Below are 24,343 nucleotides of genomic sequence, written 5' to 3' on the forward strand. Positions count from 1 at the left end.
AAAAGAAATGTCATGACTGTATATTTCTTAAAACCGTTCTGCACATAGTACATTAATGCTGCCATTCATCGCAGGTTGTTGAGGCAATGACGTAGCCTCTTTGCTCTTTGCCCTGGCCTGAACAGATGACACATTGATCAGCGGAGTAACCGTTCCAACCGACAGTTTTGATTTCAATTATCCGTATTTACCTGCACACGCTGCACCTACCAAGCCTTCTTTCCAGCAACTAAAGCCGTGACTCCTCCCCCTGACGTGCCTACAAAGGTAGAGGGCGGTTACTCTAGATTCGATCTGTCCACTCCTGTGTCAGGTGGGCGTCGCACTTTGCCTATTCGAGCGTTATGATTGGTCGATATTTGCGGGGCGTTGAAGTTGGGGGAGACACGACCGGAAACACTGTGATTTGAAGTTGCGGTGTGTTGGAGCTTAGATCGACTCGTATGTTCGTAGAGACTGAGCGGTGGTGGTATCTGTGTATGAGGCAGTTCTGCACAACTTACAGACATGTCTGAGAGGCGCTTCTCCACCATGGATGAGGGCTCGCTGCGCAAGCTGGTGAGTGCGCCCCCTCCTTCCCGTCCAGTGCACTGCTCTGGTAGGCTGTCTCTGATACGATGCGCAGCTCCGGTCCAGGGCTCATCTAGTGATCCAGCTGCTGTGTGAGTGGTACTCCTGTACGGAGATGCGGCTGTAGCTGAGCCGCCACAGTATATAACGCCAGGATGGGTGCTTATCACTATAGTCTGATCTACAACGTTCCGCATCGATGTGCGGGGTCTGAGCGTACAACTGCAGCAGTCAGTAATCGGAGGACGTGAGAGCAGCCCGGCTGGTGCTGTGAGTGTCACCTGGCGGGGTCTTGTCTTACCTGCTGTCCTGTCTTATCAGGAAGGATGTGAGTCAGCCGCTAATAAAGCACACAGCAGTCATGTACTGCTCCAGTGCCGGGGCAGGGCGAAACCTTCTATGGATCAGCAATAAGTAACAAATACAAGTCCTTTATGGGTTGCATGCTGGACTCTGGAGCGAGTGGCGGTAGAGGTTGTAATGCTATTACCCGGGACTATGTAAAAACCGGACCGGACTAGACTCCGGACCGCCGGACAGGACATCAAAATCTGCAGTCCGGAGCTTATGGGGTCCGGTCCGGGGGGTGTCCTGTTCGGGGGGGGGGTCCCTGTGATAGCTATAATCAGGGACATGGGGAAGGGGAGATTACAGCCTCCCCCTGTGGTCCGGACCGTCCGGTTTTTGCTACATGCCCGGACCATACAGGGAGACTTTATTCTACCCCTCCTCCTCTACCTGGTGACAGGTGTCACAGGCAGAACCACCAGACAGGACACCCCCGGACCGGACGCTACAAGCTCCAAAATGCAGAGTTTGATGTCTGGTCCGGCAGTCCGGGGGTTTTGTCCTGGTCCGGTTTTTACCCATATCCCTATTACCCCGTCCTCTTTGTCACTCCATCAGACAGTGGGGTACATTTGCTAAACTGATGTTTTTTTTTTTTTTTTAGAAGTGGGATGTGTTGCCCATAGCAACCAGATTCTAGTTTTATCTAGAAGTTGCTAGGTACGTAGAATCTGGTTGTTATTGACAACATCTCACTTTTAAAACTCACACCATAGTGTGTCTAGTCCAGGCTTCACAGTTGTTTTGGGATCTTGCTTCCCTGAGGGCAGCGTCTGTCCTCTTGTGTTGCAATTTCCCTATTCGTTCCACTGATGAATAGGTATTACAGTAGTTCATAAGCATATTGGTGACATATGTCCTTCTTATTACTAGGCTAGATAGGTAGGTGTGAGAACAAGAGGATTTAGGGGAGGCATTAATAATCTTGTATCTATAACTTCTTTATGTGTAGATATGAGCTCACCACATGACTCATTGTGAGTGTATGTCTGCATCAATCTCGCACACACACACACACACACACACACCTGGTAATGCATTTGGTTTGCCCTCCCTGAGGGAGAATAAATTAAATATGGGGTTTCCTTTATTAAAAGTAAATATAGGGTGTGGACCGTAGGTGTGACACTAGTTTTTTGGCTTTTTTTTTCGGGGGTCCATTTGTAGATTTCAGCACATAGACCCTTAATTAGTAGTGTGTACCCTCGCCGCACTCGCCATTCCTTACTGTTCCCAATCATAATCTATATGGCTGGTAAAGTGTTAAAAAATGAAAAACTTATGTCGACATGTTCATTTGTATGCCATGACTTGTCGACCTGTTGTCCGTTGCAACCTACTGCTTTTTGTCCGAAGCCCTGTACACATTGGGGGTTATTCAGACCTGATCACTGTTGTACAAATTCAAAAGGAGATCAATTATTGATTGACTGCACATGCGTAAGTATTGTAACATGCGTTTACAAGGCCGAGGAGTGACAAAAAAACAGCGCTTAATCGATTTGCATCCCCTCACAACTTGACTAACAGGACGCCAGCCTTTGAGATGTCACTTATACATCGGTGGCGTTACGCATTTCTAGTCACTTTCTGGCCTGCTTTCAGAAGAATATTTAATGACTGTTCCCATGTTAATGTTATATCAACATCATATGATGTACTGTTGCTGGATAGAGTCTGTTGTCCTTTTAGAAATTGTTTATTTTTCCATAGTTTGTGTTTGTTTTGTGTTATTAACATAGTAATCTTTCCTATGGTTTTTCTTGTGTACACTTTTCCCACACTAATCTCTACCATTTGCAGTGACCAACAACCCACTTTTCTTAACCGTAAAACCAGAAACCAACTTGAGTACAAAAAACATTAACATTACGCTAGACTATCAGCGCAGCACGATAAAGCTGTCACATGGGGAATCTGCCAGGTAGCTGCTGTGCACAGGGAGCTGTCGGTCATTTAGAACTGACATTCCGCGCAGGAATGAATAATGTATGCATTTTTTAATGGCAGCAAGTTGATTTAAATTTTAGCAGTCCTATACCATACTTAGCTGGGGTCAACTAAGTTTTGTCTAATTTATGATCCACGTATGTTTAGCAACTAGACCAGGACAGGCCAATCTGTGGCTCTCCAGATGTTGTGAAACTACAAACCCCAGCATGCCTTGCTACAGTTTTAACACTCCCTTATAGCAAAACTGTGGCAAGGCATGATGGGATTTGTAGTTTGACAACATCTGGAGAGCCACAGGTTGGCCAGGCCTGAACTAGACCTTTGTCCCCAAACATGCACCGCTACATACACACCTTTTGGTTTTATAGAGTATTGGATGATATATACTAACATAGTGTTCATTTTAGCACCTGCCATATTTGAAAACCCATGCAGTTCCTCTTCCCTGCCTGGGGTGTCGCTGTAGTGCTTATAGCAGTGTGGTCTGTATATCAGCACTGATATGCAAACCAGACCTGTGCTAGAAACGCCACAGTAGGCAGGGAAGAGAAACTACATGGGTTTTTAAAGATAGCGGGTGCTAGAATGAACACTATAACAGCTGTGGCAATGTTTTCTGCCCTGGTTTAGGGATGGCCATCGGTGCAGTCACCATCGATGGTTGCCATCGATGGCAACTCTGCGACCAGCCATCAATAGTTATAAACTATTTGCTGGATAGCCATTGAAGCTGCACTGTATCCACAAAAAAATACATGGCCAATAAAGTTATTCTGATAGTTTTAGCTATTGATGGTTATCTCTGTCTGACTGGACCATAGGCCAATCAGAGTATGGGGGTGGGGCATCCAGGTTGTCAGGGGCGGAGCTATGCTCTGTGTCTTGGCACCTTGAAGAAACATTGTTTCTACTGGTCCATCGATGTAGGGAAACCATCTGTTCTCCCCCATCGATGGTAAAAGTATTAGACATCGGCCATAAGCAATCAATGATTTTGAATCATCGATGTTCGATGGCCATCCATACCCTGGTTAATGGGCCTTTGGATGCTGGTATTGAGAATCGGAAGTCTGGGCATGTGGGAGATTTGATGATTGTACAAACTTGCTTTTAAAAAAACATTAACAAAAATGTTTCTAGATTATTTGGATACTGGCAAAAGTAAAAGGGACGTGACTCAGATGTATGTTATTCATCAGTTAACACACATCTCCAAGGTTTTGTAATCTGCATCTGTGTAGGACCCATTCTGTGATACCTCCCACAGTTTAGCAGGCACTGGTGATGGGAAGGCCTGTGTTCCCAGAAACAGGAGCATGTTGCTCCTGTTTTCTGCGAGGGGTGAGAGGGGTGAGCTAGTGATCTGCTTATCACGTGGGCATCCTGGTCTATCAGCTTCCATCACTCAGCTGTTCAGGCTTAAAGCACATTTCGGGAGTCATTGGCTATGTCACGGTTGCAGATTTCAATCGCATGCTCTAGGATGCAATTGGTAACAGGAATCCTGTAAGCACAGATCTGATTGGAAGGTTTGTTCACCTGACTTTGAATCAACATGTCTGCATCCATACGGTCGTGTAGCAAGGATGCGGAGCACTGTAATGCTGGGTACACACTAGAAGATAATAGTTAACTCTATCTTCAGTGCTGTGGGAGAACGATATTGAGCGTACACACTAGTCGATATCTTTCAAGATATCAGTCAGTGATGTCACCCGCTCCATACATGGTAGACGCTGACAATATTGTCAGATTGAGCTGTATGTACATACAACGGGGGGCTCAGTAACGATATTGAGTGTGCACACTTGACAATACATTTGTGATATTGACCATTCTATCGATATTGTCCATATCTTTGACGATATATTGCCCACTGTGTACCCAACAGACCAAGAAAGCATAGCCCACCTTAATATGGCAGAGCAGGACAAGAAACCACCCAAATTAGTCATACATACAGGAACCCCCGACATTTTGCATTGTAAAATATGTATAATGTTGCCCATTTTACAGAAATATTGCAGCAGCACATAGGGAGCATTTCCAACACATTGTCCCTAATTGAATCAACACCATATCTGGTTCTACGGCACTGGTTCCAAAACTCGATCCGCAACAATGCATGTTTTTCTGGTCTCCGCACAGATTCACAAGTAAAGTGATTGGCTCCACCTGTGGATCTTTTAAAATGTCTGTGAGTAATGAATACACCTGTGCACCTGCTGGGGGGGTCCTTGAGGACAGCGTTTGAAAACCACTGTTCTAGTGGAAAGTCCAGTGGGTAAATGAGGCACATAAGATCCCACAGGAACTGGCATGGAAATAAGAATAACCGTGCATAGCAGTTTAATAGATGCTACGGGAAACTTAATCATTGGTTGGTGGTGGCAAGTTTGCATTTGAGCAACCAGATGGATAAAAATGAACCTTGTAGTTCTTCCAGGAGAGTTGTGTAAGTTATTGGTCAACCCTAAAGTGCTGAACAGATGAGGCATGCATCAACATTTAAAGTGCGGCCAAAACTCTGAAAATGCTGTTTTCAAATATTTGCCAGCTTACTGCATATGCACCAAGCCCCGGAATGGGATAGATTCCCGGAGCATGGATACAATTAACACAGCCCTTTTCCACATTTTCCCCTTGAGTGGGATTTGATCAGATCACCCAGTACGGCAAGGCCATCCGCTCATGCTTGTGCAGATAAGACTTTGGAGTTGAGACCCAGAGTACGATTACTGCAAGAGCTGTTCTTTTGTTCAAGCATACGGTGTTAATAAACACAGTAATGTTTTTTAAGAGAGGCCAGGATCCTTCGTAAGCAAAATGCGTTGCTTAAAGCATCCTGACCTAGGGATTGTAAGACGCAATGTTCTTTCCAATACATTGGGCAAGTGGATCCAAGCAGCTGACAACAGCCAGGGTTTAAATGACAGCTGTCACTCGTAACCTCAGACACCATAGACCGCAAGGGAGAGAAAGGAGTTTCTGGCAAGAGACCACTCACAGAATGCAGCCCCAAATCAGATTATATTGCAGTGTCTCACTACATTGACCGTCTTCATTTGGGCTGAGATTTATACAAACCTAAAGAGGGCAAGGGAAGGGATAAGGTCACTAGGTTGACAAGACGTTAGGTTGACATGGGGTTTTTAACTTTTTTTTTTTGCTGGAGTGAGCCGACAGGCGGTATTTCATGCCCTACCGTCCACTAGCGGGCTGAAGCCTGGTGAGCCGTGCAAGGGGGGCACTTTTCTAGTGCCTTTTTTTAGCGTCTGTCGACTGTGTTGACATTTTGAACAAAAAAGGAGAAAAACCCCATGTTGACCTTCCCCATGTCGACCTAATGTCTCAGTCAACCTGACCCATGTCAACCTTCATGCATGTTGACCTAATCCAATGATCCATACCCCAAGGAAAGGCGTTGTCTGTAACAACCAATTGCATGCTAGCTATTATATTTTAGAATGTGCTAGATAAGATATCTTGGGTCTGGTTGCTATGGGCAGCACCCATAAGATAATTTGCAACCAAGCCCCCTATGCCATCACTTGCCGGTAAGAAAATGGGAAAGAATTCCTGAATAATAGGGAGCTGTGACTCTAGAACAGCACATCTGCTCTGGGTTCAAAGTCCTTTCAAAATTTGTCACCATGGCAATCCGTGTTTTCCATGCCCTCGTATAATAATTTACCTAATCCTAGCCATATCAAATTTTAATTAAATGCACGAGGATGGGAAGTGAAGTTAGACAATTATATAATAAAAATACCAACAATTTTAGGTTTTTATCAGACCTTAAACTGTAGTTTATCATTTGTTGTAATCAAGGGTACTTGTTACCTAGAACGGCGCCCATCACGGGCACTGCATGTACATCGCATGCCATTATAATGGCATGCAATGCGACCGATGCGATGCCCGCGATTTCAAAGAAATGAATGGTAAATCGCGTCGGTCGCATCGTATGCGGCCAAAAAACCGCATGCGATGCGAATGACACAATTACTGCGATTTACGTAGGGAACAATGTTAAATGGCCCAATTGACCCGATTTCACATAGGGAACAATGTTAAATGGCCCACAGACCCCAAATAGCCACACTTTTTATTCTCAACTCCACACCGACGTGGATAGTGGGGGTATGAAAAGGTCGGAGGACGCGTACCGCTGCGCTCGCCACGCTTCGGGTTGACGTTGATCGTGGGGTGGCGTTAACAATTGGGGGGGGGGGGCATTTCACACTTCAGGGTGGCTATTTGGGGTCTGTGGGCCATTTAACATTGTTCCCTATGTGAAATCGGGTCAATTGGGCCATTTAACATTGTTCCCTATGTAAAATCGCGGTAATCGCGTCGGTCGCATCGCATGCTATTTTTTTTGGCCGCATGCGATGCGACCGACGCGATTTTTTTTCCTTGCGATGCCTAGGATCAAAATCGTGGGCGCGATTCTAGGTAACAAGTACCTAATCAAGTTATAATCATTTTGATATGATTGGCATGGAGCTGGGTGGCCAAATGCTGCAAATTGCTCTCTCCAAGTTGTGACTTGTGACATTTTTGCTTTTGAGGATGTAGCTGTGCTGGGAAACAGGAATGACCTAGTGTGAATGGGGCTCCAACCTATAGTCATGAACACCGATCCTCTGCCTTTTCTTAGAAGCACTTTTCTTGTATACACATTCCAAGCAAAAAATAGATTTTTTTTTTTGTATGTCTGACAACTGAGAACAAAATAGATTTCTGAAAATTAAGTCTGGCAACTTTTTTTTTTTCTCCCAGGGATTGTTGTTTTTCAACCCAAATAAAAGTATATGAAGGGTAAAAATGGAGTGTATGGGAGGACCAATCGCAAACTATATGTCCAAGAGTTCAACCCCCATGCCCTCTATCTTTCACCGCCATTAAATAGTGTCTAGGGGTTTCAGCTGGGGGGCACCTTAGGGATAAAACTTCTTGCTACAAGGCAGTTCAGTGTTTAACAAAATGTAATGTTGTCTAGCCATTAATCTTGCCACATATTCTTAGACTTTGACCAGTCTTTTTAACCCCTATTGGTAGGAGCTTAGTTTTATGTGCTAGAGAGATTACTGGTTGTCTATGCTGAAGATAGTTATAACTTTGCATTCAGTTAAAATAATATTTAGTTTTTCACTATACTGCAGTGTAACTGGCATCCAGAGATCTTGTGCTTTATTCCTGATTGTGCCCGTATGGCAGTGCAAGAGTAAATGCCTACAAAGGGAGCTTTTGCTTCCTTGTACGTTTAGGAATGCAGAGTATTTACGTGCACCCTGGCACTGATAGTCTGCCGATTGTTTCTCTGCAGTTCTTTACATGCTTTTTTTTTTTCAGGTCTTTATTTTGTCTAGTAGTGCATGGGCAGAGTTATCCAAACCTTTGCAAAACAGGAGTTGTCTCTATACTGTACATCTTGTTTCTCACTGCGTTCTCCCCAGATGTTGTCAAAGTAAAATATGATAAGATACTTTGCATAGAATTTGCTTATTTTATTTTAAGGTCTGCCTGTGTATATTGGTATGGTTGTAGTGTGGAGATTTTCCTTTAGTAACAAACTTGGTAATTGTTTTGTTACAGGTTCTGATTTTTATCCGTATGGTTTCAATGCATTGTATTTATAAACCTATTGCAGATTGTACCGTTTTATAGCAGTTAGGGGGGATTTTTGTATTGTCTGTGTCCAGCAATCTTTTGTCAAAGTGCGTTTTAAAATAATGAGACTCTTATAGAGGGGAATACAGTTGTTTTTGAGTGCCAGCAGCTCCCATTTAAATTGGGAACTATTCGATTGTCTGCCCATGGGGCGAGAGTTCTGCAGGCGCCCATTATTTCTGTTTGCACAGTTTTAGCTGCATCTAAACCTGTACAATTGGCCACAATAAATGTGACAAGTAATGGGCCCCTGTGGCCCTCTTACCCATCTGCAGAACAGTGGAATATCATCCATCGGGCATCTGTTACTTGCATGGGGATACGGTTGGTAGGTTGACATACTGCTAGGTTGACATACTGCTAGGTTGACATACTGCTAGGTTGACATACTGCTAGGTTGACATACTGCTAGGTTGACATAAGCATTAGGTCGGCATGGTCTAGGTCGACAGTCAAAAGGTGGACATGGGGTTTTTTGAGCGGACATGTGCCAACAGGCGGTATTTCATGCCCTGCCGTCCACTAAGGCGTGGTGGAAGAATAAATCAGTGCCCGAAGCATGGCGAGCGCAGTGCACTTAACCCGATGTCCATGTCGAGTGTGTCGACATTCGGGTCAAAAAACAGTGAAAAACCCCATGTCGACATAATGTCTACCTTGTCCCATGTTGACCTAGACCCATGTCGACCTAATGACTGTCTAATCTTTAGGTCGACCATATGATCCATGCCTCTTGCATGTGCCTACAAATGTTGTATAGACTCTGAAAGTGAAAAGACAGGCTCTAGTTTTATTAGTATTGGAGAGTCCATGAAAAGCTTGCCAATGCCTTGTCCAGTCTTTTATCAGTGCTACAGTTTATTTTCACACTTCAGCTGATTATTTTTATATGGCTTTATTCTGTTAATGAGATCTTGGTGCAAGCCAGTAGGTATAAGATTAATGTTGCAGTTCCCGTGAGATAAGACAATGGTTTTGTCATTCTACTCATCAAGTAACAAGTTAAAGTTCTAACCATTTCTAAGCTGAAATGATTCGAAAGCTTTCCAGAATTTTTAGTTCCATATAACTGGTATTTATATAGAACATAATTATTCTAGCTTTAGTATTGAATTTTTTTTTTATTCCGCTGTCAAATTACACACAGAATGAGCAGGATTTTCCAGATGTCATTAAGAAATATTACGTACTTTTTACCACCTTGTCTGGGACTGTGAAGGTAAAAGAATTGTATTAATGGAAAAAATGTTCACCATGAACATCTGTACTACATGGCACACATACAAATTAGGCACTTGTACCCAATAAAACCTTTTGCTTTGTAGGTGTTTAATTTCTTTCCCCTATAATGAGGGATGCATGGCTTTGTTCTCACTTCAGCATTACAATGGTTTAGAGATGATTTTCGGGGGGAAGGTTCCCCCTACTAAAGCAGCAGGCATAAGTAAAAGTGAATGCAAAAATACAAGTATTCATTCTAGGATTTTTTTAATGCACCTGTTATACCCCTTTTACACCAAAAACCCTGGTCCGACCCTGGTCTTTGAACGCTGGAGTTTCAAGGGTCTGACCCTGCTTTATACTGCATTTACACAGCACTTCGACCTGGGTCTGCACCATTTACACTGAACCTGGGTCAGCCCTGCCTTTCCTTGTTGATATATATATATATATATAGATATAGATATAGATCTATATATATATCTATATATCTATATATATATATATCTATATATATATTTCTATATAGAGATATATATATATATATATATATATATCTATATATCTATATATCTATATATCTATATATCTATATATCTATATATCTATATATCTATATATCTATATATCTATATATCTATATATATATATATATATATATATCTCTATATATCTATATATATATATATATATATATCTCTATATATATATATATATATATATATATATATATCTATATATATATATATCTATATATATATACATATCTATATATATATATATATACTGGTAGGAGGATCCGCACACAGGTAAGTCACAGGACAACAGGGGGTGCTCCACTTTAAGGGAATCGGAATCCCAAATATACTTTTGTTTGTTGGAAGCAGGCACTCACCAAAAACGAATTCAGAGCAAGTTGAAATAGATGGTTTAATCAATCATCATGTATGTCGACGTTTCGATCCGCCACAGGGATCTTTGTCAAGACAAGATGTGTCACAAACGAGACAGGCAGCACCAGGGAGTGTACATGTATGGTGTCAGTGGTCGGCTTTTATGGGATCACTAGGCTTAATAGGGATACACCCACTTCCTGTTAAACAAAAAGCAGGAAGTAGGCTATAAAGTACCATAAGCATTAGTCTAAAGGACTCAATTACATAACATAAAGGAAGCCCTGTTGGCGATTAGCATCTATCAGGAGTTTCTCATATGTGGCTGGCGTATAAATTGGTCAATTTAGAGGAAAAGACGCAAACAAACGAGACAGGAAGCGGCATGCGTTCCACCGCCGTGGAACGCATGAACTTCCGGGTATACGGCTGAGACGAAACAGCCGGATGTTGCTAAGTGAGTAATAACTACAACCAGGAAGTAGCGTGCGCTCCACCAAGATGGAACGCACGCAAACCCGGAAGAGGGGAACAAATAAACCTTTATCAATGCTAGCGCATAAATGAAACATTGCCTGATAATAAAATTTAATGTTATATCAAAACGCGCTACTTATCACTCCTGATACCTAGCCAATCAACCAAGTTAAATTGATAGTTAAATATTGGATGTGATCGCTAATCAGTTATAATTAATGCATTAAGTGACCATAAACAAACCGACCATAACACACTACCCGATACATCACATCACATGATATCTAAGCAACTTCAAAAATATGCATATAAAAACATGAAAAAACTGACAGACTAACAAAAAGAGAGTCTGCGCGTTAGAAAAATGACGACAAAAAATAAAAAATAAATGAAAAAAGTAAATGAAAAAAGTAAATGAAAAAAGTAAAAAAGTATCAGCACTGTCTAGAAAAATAGAAAAGATTTTTTACAGGAAAATATTGTAAGAAATGTATTCATTAAGGCCCCTCGGGGCTACTGTCCCCAGATCATAAATCCACCGAGCCTCACGCTGGTGCAATTTCTTTGCTCGGTCACCACCACGCAATGGAGGTGGTATGTAGTCGATGAGCATACATCGTAGGCTGGCCACCGAGTGTCCATGTGATAAGAAATGTTTTGCCACCGGTTTATCCGATTTTTTCGTCTCCAGGGCCTGGCGAATGGACAAACGATGATTCGCCATACGTTCCCTGAAGCACCTTGTGGTTAATCCCACGTAATATAGTCCACATGGACAGATAAGAATATATATGACGAAGGATGCGGTGCACGACAGCCTGTGCCGTATCTTTATTTTCTTCCCAGTATGGGGGTGCGGGAATGTTTGTCCAATCAGCATCGATCGGCAAGTGGTGCAATCCGCACAACGAACACACCCGAGGCGTTGTGTTGATAACCAAGTGGCTGTACCGGTGATCGGCTGTACTTGTGGCCTCATAAGCATCTGCTTCAGGTTTGGTCCACGCCGAAATGACTGCATAGGCGGTATTTTGCTTATATGGCCCATTCGTGTATCTGTGGCCACAATCGGCCAGTATTTCTTAATGGCTTTACCCATGTCGTCTGATGCTGTATTGAATGTGGACGCAAAGATCATGCGATCCTGACCAGATCTTTTTGGAGGATTCAACTGCTCTTTATGGTGCCTGTTGCGTGCTTTATAAAGGCATCTGTTGATGGTTGTCTGTTGGTAACCTCTTTCGAGGAACCGCGAGCACATCTCCTCAATTTGTACCTGTGCCGTTAAGTCAGACGAATTGTTCCGAAGAACACGTATGAATTGGGAAATAGGGAGACTTTCCTTCAGGGGACACGGATGGTGGCTTGTTGCGTATAGCAGGGAGTTACGATCTGTATCCTTACGATATAATGTAAATCCGATCTGTCCATCTTTCTTAAACAAAGTAACATCCAAGAAATTAATCTCGGTAACAGAGATGTTAAATGTAAAATGGATGGTGGTGTCCAGCATATTCAGGTGATCTATCATCTCAGTGAACTCCTTCTCGGTGCCCACCCAAATCAAAAAAATGTCGTCAATAAATCTTTTAAAACTCAAAATCTTTTTAGAAAATAAAGGCATAATCTGTGTATTCTCATATTGGTGCATATACAAATTTGCATATGAGGGGGCTAGGGCTGACCCCATAGCGGTCCCCGATCGTTGTAGGAAATATTCTTTCATGTAGAAAAAGTGATTCTGACGTAAAACCATCTCCGCTAATTCTAATAGAAATTCTGATGGTGGACCGCTATGGAGACCCTTCTGTAGATTAGCCCTCAATGCATCCAGACCACCCTGATGGGGGATCATTGTATACAATGAGGTGACATCCATAGTCACAAAAAAGGCAGAATCAGGAATACCACCCAAGGTTAGGACTTTCTCGAGAAAATCGGAGGTGTCCCTTACATAACTCCACATATTTTGAACATACACCTGTAAAAAACTGTCAATATAGGTGGCTAACGGTTGCAGCACGGAACCCACCGCCGATATAATCGGACGGCCAGGTGGATCATCCAGTCTTTTGTGGATCTTAGGTAACGTATAAATATACGGACAGACTGGATGATCCACCTGTAGATAGGTCAAAGTATCCTTATCAATCAAGTTAGCCTGCAGACCACGAAGCAGAACAACATCAACCAATTTTTTGATATTATACATCGGGTTGGTATTAAGTTTTTCATAAGTATCGGAGTCTGCAAGCTGTCGCCGAATTTCGGCATCGTATGCCATCCAATCCTGCACAACAACTCCCCCACCTTTGTCAGCCTGACGAAAAACAAGTTGTCTGTTTCCCATCAGGCCACGCAGGGCTGAGCGCTGTGGTGCGGAAAGGTTGTCATAATGTGGCAATAAATGGTGATTGGACATCTCCTGCTCAACAAGCCGCGTGAACGTGCGAATGCTAGGATTCGCTGAGCCAGGGTCAAACGTGCTGTTCTTCTTAAATTTGTTGACCTCTGACATTTCCTTAGTCTGGGGTCCAAAAAACTCCCGGAGGCGCAACTTGCGACCAAATTTAAAATTATCCACAGACCAATCAAATTTATTTGGTCTAACCGTCGGGACAAAAGAGAACCCCAAACTAAGGACTTCAAGTTCAGCCTCTGTCAGCTCCTGGCTGGAGATATTAAACACCAATTCACCTATTTTCCCTTTCCTCCTCTTCTTCTTCCCCCTGCCGCCCCTCCTCGTGGGGTATTTGTTGGGCGGTGCGAGGGATCCGGGAATTTGCGTGTGACCCTTCCTAAAAAAGATGAAGATGACGATGCCGATGAGGCAAAGTCTCGAGGTGGTCTCCCTTCACCCTCCGAATTAGATTGGGAAGAGCTGTGATATGAGAGATTAGGTCGGGATCTGAATGGACGGGTGTCACCCCTATTCTGGAATTTCCGAGTTTCACCCTTCAGCCACCTGTATACCTGATGGTTGGTATAGTCCTGATTAACAACCTCTAGTTTTTTCTTTTTAAATGTTATGAGGTCGTTCTGGTAGGTGCTAATTTGTTCACCAAGTTTCTCAAGCCAATTTGTGCTGGAATCACCAGCCAAAACTGGCGCAGAGGCTGAATTGAGGACAGCAATTTCACTCTTAATTTTAGTCAATTCTATGCCAACCTCCTCGATTACCAAAAGGAGGAGATCAAGTGAGCATTTGTTCAACACACCACACCATCGGGTGCAGAAGGCAAGGTTACCACGCCCGATAGTGGGTGTGTTGCTCACTCGAAAACCTCTCGGAATTCTTTTATTCCTATAGTAATCAGACAAAAACTGACCATGAAGTGTCAAATCAACCTCTCTCTTTCTAAGCTTGAGAAGCTTATGGTATAGGTCAATCGCCTTATCATCCGGTAAGGATGAAAATTCAGAATGATGGAATAAGACCTTCTCGGCCTCGTCATCCGTCAAGGAGATCAGTAAATTCTGGGCTCTATCAAGAGTCGCATCATCAAGCATAGAGATTGGAGGCTGTGACATAATCAACTCAAATCCAAAAACACAATGTAGCCAAACAAGATGTACATGCACAACTATATGAGCCAGAGCAAACTATTAAACATGTAAACAAAAAATCTTGTATAGACAAAAAATCTTCTTTTTAAAAGGCAAAAATTGATGGGACACCGAGGACTGAGTACACACTGAGCAATTCACCTCAAAAATTGGACACTCTAGAAAAAATCTACTAATAGACAGTGCTGAAAAAGGCAAGAAAAATATTAAAAAAAGCTAATTACCACGTAGATGTGATGCAGCTTTGCACACTCCTGGATGCATGCAGAGTCCCAGTTCAAAAGGAAATCCGTGCTTTAATTTTCTTCACAACCCTAATAAGGGTAATATAGGTGCTGGAACAAGGAGATATCCAAAACAGGCAAAGTCCCCATATATACTGGTAGGAGGATCCGCACACAGGTAAGTCACAGGACAACAGGGGGTGCTCCACTTTAAGGGAATCGGAATCCCAAATATACTTTTGTTTGTTGGAAGCAGGCACTCACCAAAAACGAATTCAGAGCAAGTTGAAATAGATGGTTTAATCAATCATCATGTATGTCGACGTTTCGATCCGCCACAGGGATCTTTGTCAAGACAAGATGTGTCACAAACGAGACAGGCAGCACCAGGGAGTGTACATGTATGGTGTCAGTGGTCGGCTTTTATGGGATCACTAGGCTTAATAGGGATACACCCACTTCCTGTTAAACAAAAAGCAGGAAGTAGGCTATAAAGTACCATAAGCATTAGTCTAAAGGACTCAATTACATAACATAAAGGAAGCCCTGTTGGCGATTAGCATCTATCAGGAGTTTCTCATATGTGGCTGGCGTATAAATTGGTCAATTTAGAGGAAAAGACGCAAACAAACGAGACAGGAAGCGGCATGCGTTCCACCGCCGTGGAACGCATGAACTTCCGGGTATACGGCTGAGACGAAACAGCCGGATGTTGCTAAGTGAGTAATAACTACAACCAGGAAGTAGCGTGCGCTCCACCAAGATGGAACGCACGCAAACCCGGAAGAGGGGAACAAATAAACCTTTATCATTGCTAGCGCATAAATGAAACATTGCCTGATAATAAAATTTAATGTTATATCAAAACGCGCTACTTATCACTCCTGATACCTAGCCAATCAACCAAGTTAAATTGATAGTTAAATATTGGATGTGATCGCTAATCAGTTATAATTAATGCATTAAGTGACCATAAACAAACCGACCATAACACACTACCCGATACATCACATCACATGATATCTAAGCAACTTCAAAAATATGCATATAAAAACATGAAAAAACTGACAGACTAACAAAAAGAGAGTCTGCGCGTTAGAAAAATGACGACAAAAAATAAAAAATAAATGAAAAAAGTAAATGAAAAAAGTAAATGAAAAAAGTAAAAAAGTATCAGCACTGTCTAGAAAAATAGAAAAGATTTTTTACAGGAAAATATTGTAAGAAATGTATTCATTAAGGCCCCTCGGGGGCCAATTTATACGCCAGCCACATATGAGAAACTCCGCTAATCGCCAACAGGGCTTCCTTTATGTTATGTAATTGAGTCCTTTAGACTAATGCTTATGGTACTTTATAGCCTACTTCCTGCTTTTTGTTTAACAGGAAGTGGGTGTATCCCTATTAAGCCTAGTGATCCCATAAAAGCCGACCACTGACACCATACATGTACACTCCCTGGTGCTGCCTGTCTCGTTTGTGACACATCTTGTCTTGACAAAGATCCCTGTGGCGGATCGAAACGTCGACATACATGATGATTGATTAAACCATCTATTTCAACTTGCTCTGAATTCGTTTTTGGTGAGTGCCTGCTTCCAACAAACAAAAGTATATTTGGGATTCCGATTCCCTTAAAGTGGAGCACCCCTTGTTGTCCTGTGACTTACCTGTGTGCGGATCCTCCTACCAGTATATATGGGGACTTTGCCTGTTTTGGATATCTCCTTGTTCCAGCACCTATATTACCCTTATTAGGGTTGTGAAGAAAATTAAAGCACGGATTTCCTTTTGAACTGGGACTCTGCATGCATCCAGGAGTGTGCAAAGCTGCATCACATCTACGTGGTAATTAGCTTTTTTAATATTTTTCTTGCCTTTTTCAGCACTGTCTATTAGTAGATTTTTTCTAGAGTGTCCAATTTTTGAGGTGAATTGCTCAGTGTGTACTCAGTCCTCGGTGTCCCATCAATTTTTGCCTTTTAAAAAGAAGATTTTTTTGTCTATACAAGATTTTTTGTTTACATGTTTAATAGTTTGCTCTGGCTCATATAGTTGTGCATGTACATCTTGTTTGGCTACATTGTGTTTTTGGATTTGAGTTGATTATGTCACAGCCTCCAATCTCTATGCTTGATGATGCGACTCTTGATAGAGCCCAGAATTTACTGATCTCCTTGACGGATGACGAGGCCGAGAAGGTCTTATTCCATCATTCTGAATTTTCATCCTTACCGGATGATAAGGCGATTGACCTATACCATAAGCTTCTCAAGCTTAGAAAGAGAGAGGTTGATTTGACACTTCATGGTCAGTTTTTGTCTGATTACTATAGGAATAAAAGAATTCCGAGAGGTTTTCGAGTGAGCAACACACCCACTATCGGGCGTGGTAACCTTGCCTTCTGCACCCGATGGTGTGGTGTGTTGAACAAATGCTCACTTGATCTCCTCCTTTTGGTAATCGAGGAGGTTGGCATAGAATTGACTAAAATTAAGAGTGAAATTGCTGTCCTCAATTCAGCCTCTGCGCCAGTTTTGGCTGGTGATTCCAGCACAAATTGGCTTGAGAAACTTGGTGAACAAATTAGCACCTACCAGAACGACCTCATAACATTTAAAAAGAAAAAACTAGAGGTTGTTAATCAGGACTATACCAACCATCAGGTATACAGGTGGCTGAAGGGTGAAACTCGGAAATTCCAGAATAGGGGTGACACCCGTCCATTCAGATCCCGACCTAATCTCTCATATCACAGCTCTTCCCAATCTAATTCGGAGGGTGAAGGGAGACCACCTAGAGACTTTGCCTCATCGGCATCGTCATCTTCATCTTTTTTAGGAAGGGTCACACGCAAATTCCCGGATCCCTCGCACCGCCCAACAAATACCCCACGAGGAGGGGCGGCAGGGGGAAGAAGAAGAGGAGGAAAGGGAAAATAGGTGAATTGGTGTTTAATATCTCCAGCCAGGAGCTGACAGAGGCTGAACTTGAAGTCCTTAGTTTGGGGTTCTCTTTTGTCCCGACGGTTAGACCAAATAAATTTGATTGGTCTGTGGATAATTTTAAATTTGGTCGCAAGTTGCGCCTCCGGGAGTTTTTTGGACCCCAGACTAAGGAAATGTCAGAGGTCAACAAATTTAAGAAGAACAGCACGTTTGACCCTGGCTCAGCGAATCCTAGCATTCGCACGTTCACGCGGCTTGTTGAGCAGGAGATGTCCAATCACCATTTATTGCCACATTATGACAACCTTTCCGCACCACAGCGCTCAGCCCTGCGTGGCCTGATGGGAAACAGACAACTTGTTTTTCGTCAGGCTGACAAAGGTGGGGGAGTTGTTGTGCAGGATTGGATGGCATACGATGCCGAAATTCGGCGACAGCTTGCAGACTCCGATACTTATGAAAAACTTAATACCAACCCGATGTATAATATCAAAAAATTGGTTGATGTTGTTCTGCTTCGTGGTCTGCAGGCTAACTTGATTGATAAGGATACTTTGACCTATCTACAGGTGGATCATCCAGTCTGTCCGTATATTTATACGTTACCTAAGATCCACAAAAGACTGGATGATCCACCTGGCCGTCCGATTATATCGGCGGTGGGTTCCGTGCTGCAACCGTTAGCCACCTATATTGACAGTTTTTTACAGGTGTATGTTCAAAATATGTGGAGTTATGTAAGGGACACCTCCGATTTTCTCGAGAAAGTCCTAACCTTGGGTGGTATTCCTGATTCTGCCTTTTTTGTGACTATGGATGTCACCTCATTGTATACAATGATCCCCCATCAGGGTGGTCTGGATGCATTGAGGGCTAATCTACAGAAGGGTCTCCATAGCGGTCCACCATCAGAATTTCTATTAGAATTAGCGGAGATGGTTTTACGTCAGAATCACTTTTTCTACATGAAAGAATATTTCCTACAACGATCGGGGACCGCTATGGGGTCAGCCCTAGCCCCCTCATATGCAAATTTGTATATGCACCAATATGAGAATACACAGATTATGCCTTTATTTTCTAAAAAGATTTTGAGTTTTAAAAGATTTATTGACGACATTTTTTTGATTTGGGTGGGCACCGAGAAGGAGTTCACTGAGATGATAGATCACCTGAATATGCTGGACACCACCATCCGTTTTACATTTAACATCTCTGTTACCGAGATTAATTTCTTGGATGTTACTTTGTTTAAGAAAGATGGACAGATCGGATTTACATTATATCGTAAGGATACAGATCGTAACTCCCTGCTATACGCAACAAGCCACCATCCGTGTCCCCTGAAGGAAAGTCTCCCTATTTCCCAATTCATACGTGTTCTTCGGAACAATTCGTCTGACTTAACGGCACAGGTACAAATTGAGGAGATGTGCTCGCGGTTCCTCGAAAGAGGTTACCAACAGACAACCATCAACAGATGCCTTTATAAAGCACGCAACAGGCACCATAAAGAGCAGTTGAATCCTCCAAAAAGATCTGGTCAGGATCGCATGATCTTTGCGTCCACATTCAATACAGCATCAGACGACATGGGTAAAGCCATTAAGAAATACTGGCCGATTGTGGCCACAGATACACGAATGGGCCATATAAGCAAAATACCGCCTATGCAGTCATTTCGGCGTGGACCAAACCTGAAGCAGATGCTTATGAGGCCACAAGTACAGCCGATCACCGGTACAGCCACTTGGTTATCAACACAACGCCTCGGGTGTGTTCGTTGTGCGGATTGCACCACTTGCCGATCGATGCTGATTGGACAAACATTCCCGCACCCCCATACTGGGAAGAAAATAAAGATACGGCACAGGCTGTCGTGCACCGCATCCTTCGTCATATATATTCTTATCTGTCCATGTGGACTATATTACGTGGGATTAACCACAAGGTGCTTCAGGGAACGTATGGCGAATCATCGTTTGTCCATTCGCCAGGCCCTGGAGACGAAAAAATCGGATAAACCGGTGGCAAAACATTTCTTATCACATGGACACTCGGTGGCCAGCCTACGATGTATGCTCATCGACTACATACCACCTCCATTGCGTGGTGGTGACCGAGCAAAGAAATTGCACCAGCGTGAGGCTCGGTGGATTTATGATCTGGGGACAGTAGCCCCGAGGGGCCTTAATGAATACAGGAATATTTTCCTGTAAAAAATCTTTTCTATTTTTCTAGACAGTGCTGATACTTTTTTACTTTTTTCATTTACTTTTTTCATTTACTTTTTTCATTTATTTTTTATTTTTTGTCGTCATTTTTCTAACGCGCAGACTCTCTTTTTGTTAGTCTGTCAGTTTTTTCATGTTTTTATATGCATATTTTTGAAGTTGCTTAGATATCATGTGATGTGATGTATCGGGTAGTGTGTTATGGTCGGTTTGTTTATGGTCACTTAATGCATTAATTATAACTGATTAGCGATCACATCCAATATTTAACTATCAATTTAACTTGGTTGATTGGCTAGGTATCAGGAGTGATAAGTAGCGCGTTTTGATATAACATTAAATTTTATTATCAGGCAATGTTTCATTTATGCGCTAGCATTGATAAAGGTTTATTTGTTCCCCTCTTCCGGGTTTGCGTGCGTTCCATCTTGGTGGAGCGCACGCTACTTCCTGGTTGTAGTTATTACTCACTTAGCAACATCCGGCTGTTTCGTCTCAGCCGTATACCCGGAAGTTCATGCGTTCCACGGCGGTGGAACGCATGCCGCTTCCTGTCTCGTTTGTTTGCGTCTTTTCCTCTAAATTGACCAATTTATACGCCAGCCACATATGAGAAACTCCTGATAGATGCTAATCGCCAACAGGGCTTCCTTTATGTTATGTAATTGAGTCCTTTAGACTAATGCTTATGGTACTTTATAGCCTACTTCCTGCTTTTTGTTTAACAGGAAGTGGGTGTATCCCTATTAAGCCTAGTGATCCCATAAAAGCCGACCACTGACACCATACATGTACACTCCCTGGTGCTGCCTGTCTCGTTTGTGACACATCTTGTCTTGACAAAGATCCCTGTGGCGGATCGAAACGTCGACATACATGATGATTGATTAAACCATCTATTTCAACTTGCTCTGAATTCGTTTTTGGTGAGTGCCTGCTTCCAACAAACAAAAGTATGTATATATCTATCTATCTATCTATCTATCTATCTATCTATCTATCTATCTATCTATCTATCTATCTAGATAGATAGATAGATAGATAGATATTTTTACCCAATAGTGGTATGGCGCCTAAGACAGAATTTAAATACAACTTAGCAATAATCCGTAACCAATGAAGTAGTAAAGGAGATCTTTTCCAATGTTTTGTTTGTTTATTTTCTTCACAGGACAATCGGATAAAAACGCTTGTAGACAATCCCAACGCGTTTCGTCTCACAGAGACTTCATCAGGGGAAATACAATAATCTTGCGGTCGTGATATTTGTGATATCTGTGAGAGAATTTCCTCTGCTTACACAAATATTATCCAGAATAAATTAATAATACAAGGCATATTGTTCTTAATACCTAAGAAGAGACAGGTCTCAGGATTCCTGTCGATCTCCTTTAAGATTGGAGTTTGGGTGAATTATATAGATCTATCTATATAGCTTGGAGGGGGTAGAGGGGGGAAGCTGTCCCCAGGTGCTGTGGGGGTAGAGGGGGGAAGCTGTCCCCGGGTGCTGCGGGAGGAGGGGGGTCCCTGCGGCTACTACGTGGAGATGGGGTACCTGTCAGCGGCCAGCCTGACACGGCGCTGCCACTGCTGTATCTCCCCCGCTGCTGTATCTCTTGCGGCGGATGGCGGCGGATGGCGGTGTCGGCGGTCAGTGTCGGCGGTCCCTCTGGCGCAGGGGAAAAGACCCTATGATTGCCGGCGCTGCTGTATCTCCCCCCGGCGGCCGGTCCTTGCGGCGGATGGACAGTCAGTGTCGGAGGTCCCTCTGGCGCAGGGGAAATAGTACTATTTCCCCTGCGCCAGAGGGACCGCCGACACTGACTGTCCATCCGCCGCAAGGACCGGCCGCCGGGGGGAGATACAGCAGCGGCAGCGCCGGCAATCATAGGGTCTTTTCCCCTGCGCCAGAGGGACCGCCGACACTGACCGCCGAGGGACCGCCGACACCGCCATCCGCCGCAAGAGATACAGCAGCGGGGGAGATACAGCAGTGGCAGCGCCGTGTCAGGCTGGCCGCTGACAGGTACCCCATCTCCACGTAGTAGCCGCAGGGACCCCCCTCCTCCGGCAGCACCTGGGGACAGTTTCCCCAGCGCTGCACGCTGTGGACCCGCTGCGGGTGCCTGGACCCGCAGCGGGACCATTTACACCGCCATTTACACGGGTCCCATCCGTGTTCTACCCAGGTCAGGACCTGGGTAGAGGACCCGTGTAAATGGACACGGATACCCCCCATTTACACCGCCGAGGATCCGGGTCTGACCCGCCGCTGACCCGGATTTTTCGGCGGTGTAAAAGGGGTACAACTTGCATGTGCCTGTACGAGCACCTCCCCACCAAACCCCCCCCCCCCTTTCCTCGGAGGAGGTGGGGGCGGGAAGTGGCTGGAAGAGTTTACAAACTGCTGAGTTTAGCAGTGTGTTGGCTCTTCCAGCTTTCAGCAGGGACCGCCAACCTCTCTGTCTGTTTCCCCAGTTTGTTGTTTCGGTGTTGTCAGCATTTGTAAAGCACAATGGAATCTGCTGCGCTATAGAAGAAACTGTAAATAAATAAGGCTGGGTACGCACCTAAAGATCGATCTGTCCAATCTGCCTGATGGGAACAAAATTCTGGAATGTATATAAGCTATTAACCATACTGCACCAGCATATATCTCTGCACTTATCACAAAATATTTCCCATCTCAACCACTACGCTCTACACAAGATCTGCGTCTCTCTTCTGCACGGATCACTAGCTCCCATTCACTATTACAGGACTTTTATCGGGCTGCTCCCACCCTATGGAATGCCCTTCCATGCACAATTAGACTCTCCGCTAGCCTCCAAACTTTCAAGTGTTCCCTGAAAACTCACCTCTTCAGGCAAGCCTATCATTTAAGTTCTACATGCATAACCCTCCTTTGTCTTATCACTGTCTACTATTGTAAAGCGCAACGGAATCTGCTGCGCTATATAAGAAACTATAAATAAATAATATGCAAATTGCAATCAGCATTGGCTCCCAAATGCTGGAAAACAGTTCAAAACAATTGATTGGATAATTTTCTTTGACCAACCATTGTCTGTTTTTCAGTGTTTGGAATGAAAGTTTAGACCATCCTTTTGTATTTCCAGGTTTTTGTTCCCACCTGATAGATTGGACAGATAAATCTTTAGGTGTGTATCCAGCTTAACAGCCACATCGGGTGAATACACACTGGGCATCTTTGCTTTTCCACGGATTTTCCCGGAGGTGGATAGCAGCACACTATGGAAAGCTGTCCACCCCATTGCTAATCTGCTGGTAATACCAGTAGATGAGCGGCGGTGCAGGGGATGATGCGGGAGCGCACATCAGCACTCATTGTTCATCGCTGGCCCGTACACACTGGGCGGCTTTTGAGGTGAAAGTAGCTCAAAAGACAAAATTGACCTGCTTTCAGCTCAAAATCGCACAGTGTGTATGGGCCTTAAGACGCTTTGTGAAATTTCATCCCAGCTGGATAGTCCACGGCGATGAGTTATAATAAATAGTGAAAGAGTTTTGGAACAGAAACTCCGCCACGAGGTGGAAGACGACATAAAATCAGAGCGGTGTCAACAACTGCTAAGGTGCATAGTGCGTAAAAGTCTCCAAGCCAAAACCATAGCTGACCAGTTAGAAAATTCCCCTGGCATTAATGTAAGCACAAAAACTGTGCCACAAGAGCCTAATGGAATTGGGTTTTCTTGGGCGAGCAGCTGCATTCAAGCCTCACATCATCAATCCAATGACAAGTGTCAGATGAAGTGGTGCAACGCACACAGTGAGCTGTCAAGTTGTTTAACACCAAACTTAAACCATCGAGCACCTTTGGGATGAATGGAAACGAAGATTATGAGCCAGGCCTTCTCGTCCAAATCCATACCTGGCCTTGTAAATTCTCTACAGAATAAAATGGCACACACCTGTCTCAATCTTGTGCATCTAATTCACACCCACGGCTCCTAGAACAGCATTGAGTGGCGATGGCATAGCAATTTTGTGCCGCGGGTACAACTTTGCTGCAACAAAAGGGCACAAACTGCCATATCGCCTTCCAGCAATGAGTGCGGCTACATTTGTGTGTTTATAGTCTTAGGAACATAACCTATACTGTTCTTTTAAAGACGAGACTAGTAACTCTCAGTACTGAAGTATAGCAGGGACTGTTCTTTATTAACTTGGCTGGTTGCTTTTCTTCATTTTTAACACATTGTTTAAACATT

At 43.5% G+C, this 24,343-nt stretch overlaps 1 protein-coding gene across 2 annotated transcripts in view; it reads left to right on the forward strand.

Annotated features, from left to right (window-relative positions):
- The first annotated feature begins 374 nt into the window (after window positions 1-374).
- SMTN (smoothelin) overlaps window positions 375-24,343 on the forward strand; it is a 119,996-nt gene continuing 96,027 nt past the window's right edge. For both annotated transcript variants that reach the window (XM_083145300.1, XM_083145301.1), the window contains exon 1: window positions 375-558. In XM_083145300.1, coding sequence (XP_083001426.1) covers window positions 508-558 — 51 coding nt within the window. In that variant the 5' untranslated portion in view covers window positions 375-507. The remainder of the gene's footprint in view (window positions 559-24,343) is intronic.

This window comes from Crinia signifera, chromosome 1 (assembly GCF_055691185.1).
Source record: "Crinia signifera chromosome 1, ASM5569118v1, whole genome shotgun sequence".
NCBI lineage: Eukaryota > Metazoa > Chordata > Amphibia > Anura > Myobatrachidae > Crinia > Crinia signifera.